General features: G+C 42.5%; 1 protein-coding gene across 3 annotated transcripts in view; it reads left to right on the top strand.

The window, feature by feature from the left end:
* The window catches only part of cttn (cortactin), a 16,318-nt gene extending 2,461 nt beyond the window's left edge, over positions 1-13,857 (top strand). Inside the window, exons 3-16 of one of the 3 annotated variants that reach the window (XM_085462431.1) lie at positions 14-87; positions 190-319; positions 1,232-1,342; positions 1,797-1,851; positions 2,942-3,052; positions 3,631-3,741; positions 4,817-4,927; positions 6,229-6,339; positions 9,868-9,923; positions 9,997-10,066; positions 10,168-10,409; positions 11,229-11,358; positions 11,803-11,871; positions 12,045-13,857. In XM_085462431.1, the coding sequence (XP_085318557.1) occupies positions 14-87; positions 190-319; positions 1,232-1,342; positions 1,797-1,851; positions 2,942-3,052; positions 3,631-3,741; positions 4,817-4,927; positions 6,229-6,339; positions 9,868-9,923; positions 9,997-10,066; positions 10,168-10,409; positions 11,229-11,358; positions 11,803-11,871; positions 12,045-12,181 (1,518 nt within the window). In that variant the 3' untranslated portion in view covers positions 12,182-13,857. Of the gene's footprint in view, positions 1-13; positions 88-189; positions 320-1,231; positions 1,343-1,796; positions 1,852-2,941; positions 3,053-3,630; positions 3,742-4,816; positions 4,928-6,228; positions 6,340-9,867; positions 9,924-9,996; positions 10,067-10,167; positions 10,410-11,228; positions 11,359-11,802; positions 11,955-12,044 lie in introns of those variants that run through there. The other 2 variants (XM_085462425.1, XM_085462416.1) reach the window with 2 other exon arrangements.

Genomic DNA, 13,857 nt, shown 5'->3' with positions numbered 1-13,857 from the left:
TTTAAAAAACTAGAATGATGTGTCTGAGAAGGAGCAGCGCTGGGGAGCCAAGACGGTGGCTGGCTCAGGCCATCAGGAGCACATAGAGTAAGGATGCGACTGTTTTAGGTGTTTTTCCTCCTTTTGGGAATAAATGCACTGTGGGAAATCTACAAATTGTGTGTCCTAACCGTGTTGTCTTTGGTGTAGTATACACCGTCTGCGTGAGACTGTTTCTACGGAGCATACCAACCTGAAGCAGAAGGAGTTGGAGAACATGCCCAAAGCCTCGCATGGCTATGGAGGAAAATTTGGAGTGCAGCAAGATCGAATGGACAAGGTGAGGGAGGCAGTAAGACCTGTGCAGTCGATCAAAGACACACAAATTCTGTTTGTTGTCGTTTTGTTTTTCTTCTTATAGATTGGTAAGAATTACATGAACTATCCTTTACAGTTTGTATTGTAGGAACTTGTCTGTCTGTGAATCATTGAAGACATTTGAAATTGCTTTTCATTGTAAAGAGTAGGGATCAGTGTTCCCCAACTGCAAATTCTAATAGGTCTTGCTTAAAATTGTGCATAAATGGAAAACAAAGATGGCAAATTCTACTGCAGGGAATGACCCTACCTGTTGCATAACAGGTCTGTCTGCTTTCACATGACATCCAAAGATTATTATTGTTGTTAAGGGTTTAAGGGTTGATGCTCGCCACAGACCAATTCTAATATAAGCACGTCTGGCAAGGTGAGGGAGTGTGCTGTAGTCTGAGGCTGCAGAGCTTTTTCACTTTACAACTCCAACTTGACAAAATTGTAGAATTTGATGAAAAGATGACAACCACGTGTAGTTACAGTCAATGAAAATATGGAAACAATTTCCTAGTAGTCTGACTGATTTGTTAAAATAAGTGTAACACATTGTTTGTGTGCACAGCTGTACTACAGTGTTAATGTTTTATTTTGTTTCTTTGTTTGGAGGGTTGAAACTAGTAGTTCCTGTAGTTGTGGTTTTTCATGTAGCTGAAACCAGCCAGCTTGCTACGTGCTTTTGCAGGTGTGTGTCTGCGTGCGTGTGTGCGCGCTAAGTCAGTAGTTAGTGTTCCACAGTCGATACACCTCCTGCTGGCTGTGCCTAGTTTTCCTTCTATTTTCATGTTTTTTGCCATCTTTCATTAGCGTTGTCAGTCTTCTGCTTTATGCAGCATTTTAAATATCTACATGCATTTACGTTTGCGTCTTTGTACCTTGACAGTCTGCTGTTGGACACGACTACCAGAGCAAACTGTCCAAGCACTGCTCCCAGGTTGACACCTCTAAGGGCTTTGGGGGGAAGTTTGGAGTGCAGGCTGACCGTGTTGACCAGGTATTTCCTGTTGCTGACCTCATTCGAACAGTAGCACAACACTTTCTTAGACACTTTTTATTAGTAATGTTCCTGCTGTGTAAAATGAAGCCCCGCCCCCCCAACACCTTCTTTTTACAAAAATGAAATGATGCATTGTATTGTATGTGTCATGTTTTGTTTTTAAGTTTGCTAAAGAACGTATCTCCTCCACATCAAGAGTAATTGCTCTACTGCACAGCAGTGTTCATGCACATTTGGCTGGAAGTAAAACTACAGACCTAAGGTTTCAGAAGGAAGCATGCTGTGTCACAAAACCTTCTCCATAAATGACAAAAACGAAGATTTGAGTTTAATCAGCCATGGCAGCCTTATTTGCATGTCATTTACACAACTTCGACAACATTGCACGCTACGAATGCAAACCTTTTAAATCAGTAGAATAACTGCTTTGCTTCTTCCTGTCTCCTTCCAGTCAGCTGTTGGGTTTGAGTATGCTGGAAAGACGGAGAAGCACGCGTCACAGAAAGGTGATGTCCTTATTTGTTATGTCTTTGCAAAACTGCTGGTTTTGACTTCTTTAGATATGCAAAAGTGTCCTGGACATGGAACTAAGGCTTTACTCAGTGGACACATTAGTAATAGATTAGATGGATAAAAAAGAAAAAATCAGGTTAAAGCTAGAATTTGAGACATAATAATGGCGTTTTTGTTAGACCCAGTGTGCTGGGATAGAGTCAAAACAAACTACAGTTACAGACTGCAGTGATCCTGCTACTCAGGAAGGCTTCGTGGCTCTCAGTGCTGAGGCTGCTTACCCAGGCTGTCAACCTTTGTTGCTCTCATTCCCTCAACAGTGCTTTGAACCACAGTCCTGAATATCTGCCCAATTCCAATGCTTCCTTATTGCTGTCCCTTGTTGCTACAGTAGGTGTACATAAGATGTACATGGCCCTCAATGAGTAATTAAAAAAGCATGATATGATTGCATGATAATCTTGTTAGTTTGTCTTTACTGTTGTGATTCTGTCTTAGCTGTTGAGTCATCCCATGAAATGTCAGTGTTTAGCCACCTGAGCTTGTCAGAATTGGTCTGATTTTTGCAAAATAACTTGAGTAGATTCAATGAATGCATTTCAGCATGCAGGAGCGATCTACGCGAAGGGTTCAGCACTAATGAGCAGAGCATATTCAAGCTCTGCTTAAATTTATTTATTTTTTAAAAAGCAACTAAATCAATTCTACACCAACTCTCTCTCTGAAGCCAAAATCTTGTTTTTGTTTCTAATATTTTATTTTTTTATATTCAAATTCAAAGGTGCCAAATTTCAGCCCACCTTCCCATGTACTTGAAGTCTGTAATATGACTGTTTCATTAAATAGACTCAAGTTATTGTTAAAGTCAATATCTCAGCTGATTCTGCAGAGATCAAGTGGAAACTTTTCCAAATTTAAAGTTTTATAAAGTTTTTATTTTTTGAATGGAATGACCCAGAGGCTAGCACCCGGAAGTGTCAATAGGGAGTTTGGAATTGGGCTGCTCCACGATCACTGCTCCCATACTGCTTCACCCTGATCTCTGAACCTTGCCCCTTCCCTCCTCCTTGCTCTGCTATGTAGACTACACCACAGGGTTTGGGGGGCGATACGGAGTGCAGGCTGATCGAGTCGACCAGAGTGCCGTGGGCTTCGATTACCAAGGCAAAACCGAGAAACACGAGTCCCAGAAAGGTTTGTCGAGGTTTCCTGCCGTATGGCATTCTCATTAATCTGCAGAAAGATGGCAAAAGTGAAGACAGACAGACAGACAGACACTAGAGCTGTAATTGCGCAGCAGCCTGCAGGTCCTGGCAGATCATGTTTGTTTTTGCATTTCTTCATTCCATCATTCCTCAGCCTGCTTATTTGAGATTGCACAACAATAACTTAACTGCTTTGAGCTGCATGTTTGTTTTGTTTTTTTGCCCTGGATCAAAATGCATTCTAATTAAAGACTATAAGTTATCTTACATGGTGTTTTGTACATACGATGTTTTCATTCCATGGCTCCAGTTTATTTTTTTTATTTTTTGGGGCTGGGAGGCTGTTTCAATTTGGACTGCTGTTTTTGTTTAACACCTTAACATCCATCAGGTAGTCAGCATCTGTAGGGGGGTTTTGTTTTTTGTCTACATTCTCAATAAGCACATTTCCACTTGACACAGAAGACAACATCATACGTTGAATAAACTAAACGTACTTGATGCATAAGCAAAATTAGTTTTTCTGTTTTGAACTTTGTTTTCTCCTCTCCCCTGGGCCTTTGGCAGATTATGCCAAGGGCTTTGGAGGCAAGTTTGGCGTTGAGATGGACAAGGTGGACAAGAGTGCCGTGGGCTTCGAGTATCAAGGCAAAACAGAGAGGCACGAATCCCAGAAAGGTAACAGCAGTCGGCACTCGCTGTGAACATTTTATTTTCTTAAAAAAAAAAAAAAGACGCTCTTATTTTGATCACGGTTGAAGTGCGTGCAAACAAATTGATGGCAGATTATTTTATTGACACAAGTGGTGTTGGTCAGATTACAAACAAACGTTTAACCCAACAGTCACACAGGCCTCAAACTTGTTTTGTAATTTTGGCTGAAAAAAAAAGTCATTAATTTGAATTTTGGGGTCAGAACGGTGGAGCATGTGACGCACAGATGGTGACATCTATGCAGAGCTGATTCTTCACACAGGGGAGTTACTGTCTCTGATTTTAATTATTTATTATATAATTTGTGACTGAAGTTTGAAGGGTGTAATAATAGGATGAGTTTTGTTATTATAAAAAAATCACATACTAGTTGTTGTTGTGTGCAGTGACCTTGTTTTCACTGCTTAGATTCCTTGTTACCGTGAAAGAACGAGCGACAGAGTAAACAGCTTTTGTTTGCTTTCAGCTCGTGCTGTTAAACTCGCGCTGCTGATGTGTTATTAGCAGCTTTGTGTCCAGAGGGTCTCAGTAGGTCACACCCTCATGTCTGTCCTGACTTGTCTGTAATTTTGCAGTTTCAGCACAGCAGCTGTGTGTAGCTGCTTGCTTGTCACGCCTCATTGGCCAACAGCAGATAAGACTCGTATCAAATGCATAAACGACCTCCACAATGCCCCGACTGTGTTTGTAACCTACGTTTGGGTATAAATCAGTCAGGCGTTTTAAAGCATCATTGTTGGAATAGGTGGGCAGCAGACAGAGTTTAATACCGCTCACTGTAATTCCTGTTTGGAACGAATGATGTGCAACATGCAGCTGCCTCCGCTGTTAGGATTGAATGAGTAAACGTTAAATAATGTTTAAATATAAAGTTTGTCAAACAAAAAAACTAGTGTCACACTGATAGAAGTGACTAAAGCACTTTCTCTGCTGTAGCTTGTAAATGGTGCAGTGTTGTTTTTTTAAAAGTAGCATTACAAGATTGTCATTAAACATTTTATCTTAGACACCTGCGTCTGTGTGTCATGTTTCCCTGCAGACTACGTGAAGGGCTTTGGGGGCAAATTCGGTGTGCAGACTGACAGACAGGACAAATCGGCTCTGGGATGGGACCACCAGGAGAAACTGCAGCTCCACGAGTCCCAGAAAGGTACTGGTGCCGAGTTGGTTTCTGTGTTTGAGCGTGACACTCGCACGGATGCACTGCCGATATGAAATAATTAAGGGTTTATTAAAATGGCCACCTTTACAAGTTTGAGTTTGGCACAAATCAACCGTGAAACCAAACCTCCTCCTCGGCCGTGTACTCGATCTCAGATGTGGTTTTGTTGTGGCTCCAGTGCGGTGTTTAAAAAGTTGCCAACTTCCTCAACTAGCATGCAAAAATGGCTCAGAAAGCGGAAACGAAACCCACAGCTCAGATTTATATTTGCATGTCAGGTCTTAAGCTGATGCTGTGTTCAGGACATTACAAGCATGTAAATGAATCTAAACTAAAAGGCATTCACACAGTGAGTTCTATGCAGAGCCACTTCTAGATGGTCAGAGAAGTTGGCCTGTCAATCAGATGTTCATGCAGCAAATGAATGGGAGCAGTTCAAACATTACTCTTATGTCTGCTCTCATACTTTCATTTCTTTGATGGGAAGTGGGTCCTTATCCTAAACTGAAAGATTCCAATCAATCACATGCTGTGTTCTGTTTCTGTGGGGCCTATTCCTCCTTTACCTCCTCACCCTAACCTTCATTCGATTCTTTCTTCTCTTCCTTCCTTCCTTCTTGTGTCCTGGTTCTTATTCTCCTTTACTCCTCCTTTCTCTTATTAACTACTTCTTTCCTTCTCTTCCTCCTACTCTTTGTTCCTTTCCTCCTTCATTTTTATCCTTTCCTCTTCCACCTTCCTTTGTCCTTCTAAACATCTTCCTCCTTCCATCATCTCCTTCCACTTCTCGCTTATTCTCTTCCCATCTGTTACTTGGATGGATCATCATACACGGTTCCTATCTTAAACTATAGTTTTCATATCCTTAATAATCCCTGGCTACAAATTTGTCGAGGTGCTTTTACCATTTCTGCAGCTTTTGGTAGCAGACGTCATGTTACTCAGTTTTCAAAGTCATTTCAGTTCACAAATATTCCTTTCTCCTAAAACTGAGGAAATATTAATGTGCAGAGGAGACATTACTGAAGACGAAGGTAACGAGGGAGCAGACCAGCTGAAGAGGAAAAGCCTCTTCATAGTTGTAAAAACCATTCGCAGTGAATCCGAACATTGAGTGCTGAGTGAACGGGCAAGAACACGAAGGCCTTTTCTTTGTCGTTCTGTTAGCACGCAGCCTGGTGGGTGCATCATTGTCGCTATATGTGTGTCTTTTACATGTATTCGGTGTGTATTTTGTAATATGTGTGTGATGTTTGTCTGTCCGTATATGTGTATATATTGTGTTGCAGACTATAAGCGTGGGTTTGGAGGGAAGTATGGGGTAGAGGTGGAGAGGCAGGACCAGTGTGCCCTGGGCTATGAGCACAAGGAGAACCTGGCCAAGCACGAGTCCCAAAAAGGCACAGATACTTTCCTGAGCACGTCACCCAACCCCACCCTCCCTTTTACAAAGCTCCTCCTGATCCTTCCCTTCCTATGAAAAGTCCTCCCTCTTAGCTTCTTTGGCTGGCTCTGACAGAAGCCCCTCCCACTCCCACAGTGACACGCCCACCTGTGCAGCACTGACTGAGACTTTTAGTTTACTGTCATCAATCCTATTGTAAGGCCTTGGAGGGGCAGAGGAATCTATCAGACTGTTATAACAAACAAATGTAGGCAGTAGTGCAGGTGAGTGAGAAGATGCAGTGTTACGCGTTCAAGACAGCCGTGAACGGGCACCGGCACACCAGCCCCAGAGGCCTGTTCTGCAAAGTGATTTACTTTCAATTTTATCTGATCTCCTTGATATAGTGATCCCAAAGTGGCGCCTAGGACTAACAATCACTTAAAGTGAGTCTGCCGGTCACCAGCTGGTTTATTAGACACATCTTGCCAGAATCAGTTGGGGCCTCTTGTAAATGGTTCTTATAAAGCGCTTTACCTTCAGAATTGCTTCGATTGTCAGATTTGCCAGCTGCCCTTTACGTGAATCTCCTGATAATAGTTGCTCCATTGGAGTCTTGTGACCTCACTCTAACAGCACCCTGAACTGTTGATACACGCCATGATGCATTCCTCTGGCCTCAAAGTATTTCTGCCCAGAACTGCTGCTCAGTGGACTTTTTTTTTTTTCATTTTGTTTTTGGACCACATCTCTAAACTCTCGAGATGGATGTACAGGGAAATCCCAGGAGATGAGCAGTAGAGCAGGGCGATAAGACCAAAAATATTTATCATGATATACATTTGAAAATTTGCGATAACGATGTAATTGACACTAGACAAAATACTTTACGCCATGTGCGTATGAAAACAAAGGCACTGTGCATGCGCGTTTTACCCATATTCTATCGCGATATCTCATTTTGTTATCGTTGTCCAACATTATACCGGTATTACCGTGAACGGTATGATATGGCCCAGCCCTAATGAGCAGTTTCTGAAATATTTGAGCACCAAAAAGCCATGCTGGTGCCAGGCAGGCACATTTGAACCACGTTCAAAGTCATGTAAATAGTCTTCCCCATTGCGATGCTCTGTTAGGACTCTAGCTTGTCTACATGTCTTAAAGCATTTAGTGTGTGATTGGCTGATTCGATATGAACAGGTGTACCTAATAAAGTTGTTTTTGTTTTTTAGCACCAACTAGTCTTGCATTAGAAAGCATACCAACAATTTAACAACAAAGCCTGTCAGTTGAGCAGAAAACACAACTGTAAATTCATATCCAATCCTCCAGTGTCTTCAGACCTTTGTGTGTGAATGCTCTTTGTAGTGAGGCATTAGAAAACAGTGAGTCTCAAACTACTTGACTCAAGTTGAGAACCGCCTCTATGTGGCGGCTAAGCCTCATCGCTGATGTTGGGGTGGCTGTAGCCTGATAATATATGCATATACTGAGTATGTTGAACTTTGTAGTACAGGCCTCAGGTCTTAGTGGTGCTGCTGGTCGCCTGCCTGGATCCTCTCCATTAGACGGCCAAAGAGTTTTCACAATATGAATCCTTTCCATCAAGTCTGCACTGCTCAGGTGCCCCCGGCCTATTATTATTATTATTATTATTATTATTATTATTATTATTATTATTATTATTATTTATTTTATTTATTTTTATTTTTACATAACAGGAAAGCACTTGAATGACAGTTTGTTTGAGCTTCTGCTACCAGCTGCAAACTGCCTTCACTTTGGATGAAGTGATATCAGTCACTACATGGACGATACGCTGTCATAGATGCTGGTTTATACAGAAAATGTAGTGCGCTTATTTTTGGCATTTATAAATTCAATTTATGCAGTAAGTATATCTATAACCCAGTGTGACACATTAATAATTCAGCATTATGAATACAGACAGTAGTTTCCCAGTAGGCTGTGTGCTAGAGCAGGGCGATATGACCAAAAATATTTATCACGATATACATTTGAAAATTTGCAATAACGATATAACTGACGATATAACTGACACTAGACAAAATACTTTACAACTCCACAACTTTATTAGTGCAAAAAACCCCATCAATGTATTTTCACTTAAACAAGCAGCTGTTTTTTATGTCCATTAAAGTTATATAAAAATGTAACAGTGCAAATTCCTCGCTGACAGTTTAACCAAAAGGCATTTCCAGTGGAAACTGGCCGACATATCCTCAGCATAACCATGTATAACATCCACAAAACTTAAAAAGAGGTTATACACACACAATACGGTGATATCATGTTGAGGTGCAGTACGTATCACTCCGCCTACGATAGCCGTAATGCTCCGACAATCCATCGAGCGGTGCGGCTTCGTAGCTCAGCAAAGTCGTACTAAAAAATTTGACAGATTTTCGAGCGCCGTGCACATAAAACCGTTTCGAGGTCAGTAACACAACCAGAGTTCATACATAAGGCACACGGGATTATAAGGGGCTCTGTCTACTTTCAGAAAAATCAAAGGATTGATTTTAAGTGCGCCGTATTTTCCAAACAACACGGTAATAACGACGGCCCGCTAGCATGCTCTACCATAAATAGTGCTTTGTTGTGTATCTGACGGACGAAAGCTAAACCAGTTCCACACCACTGAAGCTGCAGCATTTTACAAACCAGTTCTGGTTCATCCATTTCATTCTACAATCTGCTTTCACCCTCCTCGTTCTCCGTCGCCGAAATGCTTTTTCCACCATGTGCGTATTAAAACAAAGGCACTGCGCATGCGTGTTTACCCATATTCTATTGCGATATCTCATTTTCTTATCGTTGCCCAATATTATACCGGTATTACCATGGACGGTATGATATGGCCCAGCCCTACTGTGTGGTTTGCAGCCTGGATCTTTTATCCAGCTGCAGGAACGACCCTACGAGGATGTCTGTCAGGGGGACGAACAGCAGACTGCTTCTGTCAATCATATCAGCAAATTCCACGTAAAAGGCAGTGAAACCATAAACGCAGCAAACAAAATGTCCAAAGGGCCAATTAGGGGGCAGTTCCCGTGAATAACTTGAAAGCAGCTATCATATCGCCTCGGCCTTCCCTGTTCACCACCCCTGGCTGTTTGTGGCACTGCCGTGATGCTGTTTGTTTTGCTTATGCATATATTTTGTGCATGATTCTGTATGACCACACTGCATATTTCTGATTTATTCTTTAAAACGAAGGCTTCCTGCTATTGTTGCACGGACACAGCTCTTCTTCATTGCAGAGATTAAGCTGAGTTGGCCGCATGAACAAATGTTTCCTTGTGTCAGCATTCTCCTGTCAGCCCGTTTCGTTTTCCTCCTGCTTCTTTGATTCTTGCACATCTTCAGTCGGCCCAGTCAACCTACAGTGTGCTTCAGCTGAACTCGGACCAGAGAGTGCGTTTCAGCTCTCCTCTGGAGCACAGGCTCTGGTGATGCACATTGTGGTTGAGTCCTTAGACACAAAGTAACATTCACTTTTTCTCCTCTTTGTTGCCAGATTATTCTAAAGGCTTTGGAGGGAAGTTTGGTGTCCAGAATGATCGCATGGATAAGGTAAGGACTCCGTGTTTGTGTGTACTTTTCTGTAGAGGGCCTTGTCTTACATGTTACGTCTCACATTGAGCAGAGCGCGAGCACATTCGAGGATGTGGAGAAGCTGACTCCAGCTTACCAGAAAACCAAACCTGTGGAGGCCGGTGAGCATCGTTCATCATCAGCCGTCTGTTAGTCACAACTTGAGGAAACTAGGTAGTCGACGTCACTTTGTTTCCTCCCCGTTCCCAATCGTTCTCATCAGGTGCCAGCAGCACAGGAAGCATCAAGGCCCGCTTTGAGAACATCGCCAAGCAGAAAGAGGAGGAGGACAGAAAGAGGGCTGAGGAGGAGCGGCTGCGTCGTCAGGCCAAGGAGCAGCAAGAGCAGGAGGCAGCGCGCCGCCAAATTGAAGAGACTGCCAAAGCCCCGTCTCCTGTCCCTGCTGCAAGTCCCAGTCCGACCCCAAGCCCGACTCCAGCGGTTCAACCAGGTAGAAGCCACGGGGTGAGTCGTAGTGATTTTTGAATGCTTAGGTTTAGGCCTAAAGCTCACTGTGACGCTGCCCATGACGCAAAGAATGTTTTTTACAGGACTTGATTGCGATTGCAAAGTTTTTATACAAAGACTGTTTCCCAGGAAGAGAACTCAGCACATAAATGGCCTGGATTTGTATAGTGCTTTACTAGTCCCTAAGGACCCCAAAGCATCCAGTCATCCACACATTCACACACACAGACTGGTGATGGCAGCTACATTGTAGCCACAGCCACCCTGGGGCGCACTGACAGAGGACCCTGGCATCACTGGGCCCTCTGACCACCACCAGTAGGCAACGTGTGAAGTGTCTCGCCCAAGGACACAACGACCGAGACTGTCCAAGCTCGAACTGGCAACCTTCCGATTACAAGGCGAACTCCCAACTCATGAGCCACGATCGCCCATCAACACACAGACACTTTTGCATCACTCTTTGTGGCACCGCTGTGTTTTAGACCAACAGTGGATTATTATTGTTATCATCATCATCATCATCATCGTGTTATTATCCAGGAAAAGCTTGGATGCATGTATGTAGTATACATGACACCAAACTTTAAAACATTGTCTTCAGGTCTTGTTTTTTTAACATATAAAAACCTAATTTGATCAGGAGAAACTGTAACTTGTTGGGACTGGAGTTGTTTCAGACGCTACTGTGTCTGGTAAACCTTACTAATACTATTACAGTATAGTTTGGCAATAGTATAAGCTAGCTCTCCAAATCAGCGCGCTCTCTCTAACATGAGTGCTGCAGTCTTTAACATGCTGTGTTTACTGTGTTAGAACACGGAGGAGGAGGAGGAGGCCTACGACACCGCTGAGAATGGAGGGCAGCTGTATGAGGCAGAGCCACAGAGCCACTACACACCGCACGATGATCTGTACCAGAACCCCAAGGAGTCTGCAGCAGAAGGTGAAGCTCTTTATTTTATTTATTTTAATTATTATTATTATTGTTGTGTTATTGGTGGCTTTTCCCCTCTGGCATTCACACAGGAATGCTTACACTGCATTACAGGACGGCATTAATGCAGTGTAGCTTTCTACTTTGGACACAGGAGCCAAGAAGGGACTAAAACCTGTTACACTCATGATTCTTTTACTTACATTTCATCTGACAAACTGCTGTTTGCTATGTAATTGTTTTTTTGTTTTATTTTATTGTCTAAAGGTAGAAAATGACACTTTGTTTTAAAACAGTATTAAACAGAAAGATTTGTGTGAATAAGGAATTAGTTGAAAAAACAACACTTATAGCACCGTCATGTCTTTGTTAATCTGTAGGTTAGAGTTCCTTGTAGTGTAGAACCACCTGATTGCTCTGTAAGCTTTTATTTAAACTACTGTTCAATTGCAGACACGCAGCAGTACGACTACGGGGAGGACCTTGGGGTGACAGCTGTGGCCCTATATGACTATCAAGCAGGTAGAGTTTATGTATATATGTGTATGTCCTTTATAGAAGAATCAAAGTGCACTTTAGATCCTGGATGAAATTATTTAGAGGATCAGTTTTTTTTGTTTTTGACCATTATCATATCAACAGTAAGCTCTTGAGACATTTAGAGCTCCTTCTTCATGAATGTCTTCCCATTTCAGCGGGCGACGATGAAATTTCGTTTGACCCCGACGACATAATCACCAACATTGAGATGATCGACGAGGGCTGGTGGCGAGGCGTGTGCAGAGGTGCTTACGGCCTTTTCCCAGCCAACTATGTGGAGGTTCGGCAGTGATGACGATGATGACCCGTCTCCCCGTGCTTTTGCAAAAAAGGGGAGGGAGATGTTTTCAGATACTGTCCTTCTCACACCTGGGTCTTTTTTGTTTTTCCTCTCTTTTTTACTTTTTCCCTCCCTCTCTTCGCGTCATCTTAGTGTTCCGACACAATGCTAGATGTCTGAGCTCCTCACAGCTTTTCTTCTTCTTCTCTCCTATCTATTCAGTTATTTTTAAATCGGAGACAAAATGGAGAACCGGTTATCTGACTGAATACTCTGCTTAACGCGGCACAAAGCTTTGCACCTCTGTTTAGCAGGAGTTAAAGCTACAAGATGCAACCAATAGTTTATTTGGAGACTGAGCTGATTTCACTTTTTAACACCAGTCATGCAGTCCCAGCTTGCATTTTGCAGCTTTCAATATTTTTTTTTTTTTCATGTTCAGCTTCACAAGGTGTTGATCAGGCATTGTTGCTTCTCCGTATGTCAGTGAATAATTATTGGCTAATTATTCTCCCCCCGGTCCTGTGGCCTGCAGATGGTTCCCCCTCCAGCAACATCTTCCAGCCTTAAAAGCAGCTGGAGGAGTTGGTGTGAGGAAATGCAGTGATTGCATCATGAAGAGTACTCTGTCTCACCAAAGAGCAGAGAAATGGCTAAATCGAGCTTATAACATCTGAAACGATGTGCACAGAGCTCAGGGTGCTCACTGTGTAGTAGCTCAACCTTAATTTAAGCAGGAGAAGTTTGAAGTGAAACAAATCTCCCTTCCTCTTTGGATTATCATGTATATTAATGGTTATATTCTGTCCAGTCCAATGACCCAATGATCCCATTTGCTTCTTGGTGTTTGTAGTTTGCGGTGTTGCACAGGAGTCCAAACCCCCCTTCCAACTGTAACTGTGCACGCTGATGAAATCTGAGGATGGTTTAGAGCTTCGTGTAGTACGAATAAGTCTTTTTGTGTCTGTTGGAGAAAACTTACCTTTATTAAGTTGTTCTCAGAATCACAGGGCCAACAACACCAGAGATTCATTTGTGCTACTTGGGTGAATCACCAGATAAAGACACAGTGTTATTTGAATTCTATTCTGCAGTGCTGAATCATAGACTTCATGCTTTGAATCATGTACATAGAGCTCATACTTTATAATGCTTGAAAGAAGTCCTAGATATAAAAGCAGGGTTTTTGTTCCGTCACTGTGTTCTTCTGTGGAGGTGGACAGGACTTTTATAGGGTTTCTTTTCTTGTCGCTGGGAATGCTTGGAGGTTTTTGTGCGTCATGTTGATATACACGTGAAGCTTTGTGATGACTGCTCTGGAGCCTAACTGACATCCTTCGCTATGACCCAGCGGTGCGTGCGACCTCTCGTTGTCGGCAGTGACGATGACCTGTGGAAATGTATCCAGCTGATGTTGAGGGACAGGGCTTCAGTCTGTTCTCCAAACATGAATAATTCCCAACAGGCAGCAGGCTGGACAAACTGCTCGTCTGTGGAGTGCAGTAGTGTAGCTTCCACAGGTGTGTGCGTGCGTGTGAGAGTTTCTTCGTTTATTCATCTTCTGGGTTTTATAATTAAAAAAGTGACCTTTTTAAATGTATTATCTGTACCTCTGTTTGCTTGAGTCACATTATTACCTGCTTGTTCTTTTTATTTTTTAGTTTCAATAAATAAACTAAATAAGCTTG

This window comes from Copadichromis virginalis, linkage group LG1, assembly GCF_057382275.1.
Source record: "Copadichromis virginalis isolate Kocher_CV1m ecotype Utaka linkage group LG1, C_Virginalis_male_GT1.1, whole genome shotgun sequence".
Taxonomy (NCBI): domain Eukaryota; kingdom Metazoa; phylum Chordata; class Actinopteri; order Cichliformes; family Cichlidae; genus Copadichromis; species Copadichromis virginalis.
Note: the sequence above shows the minus strand (reverse complement) of the source record. Positions and strands in the feature narration are given on the sequence as shown.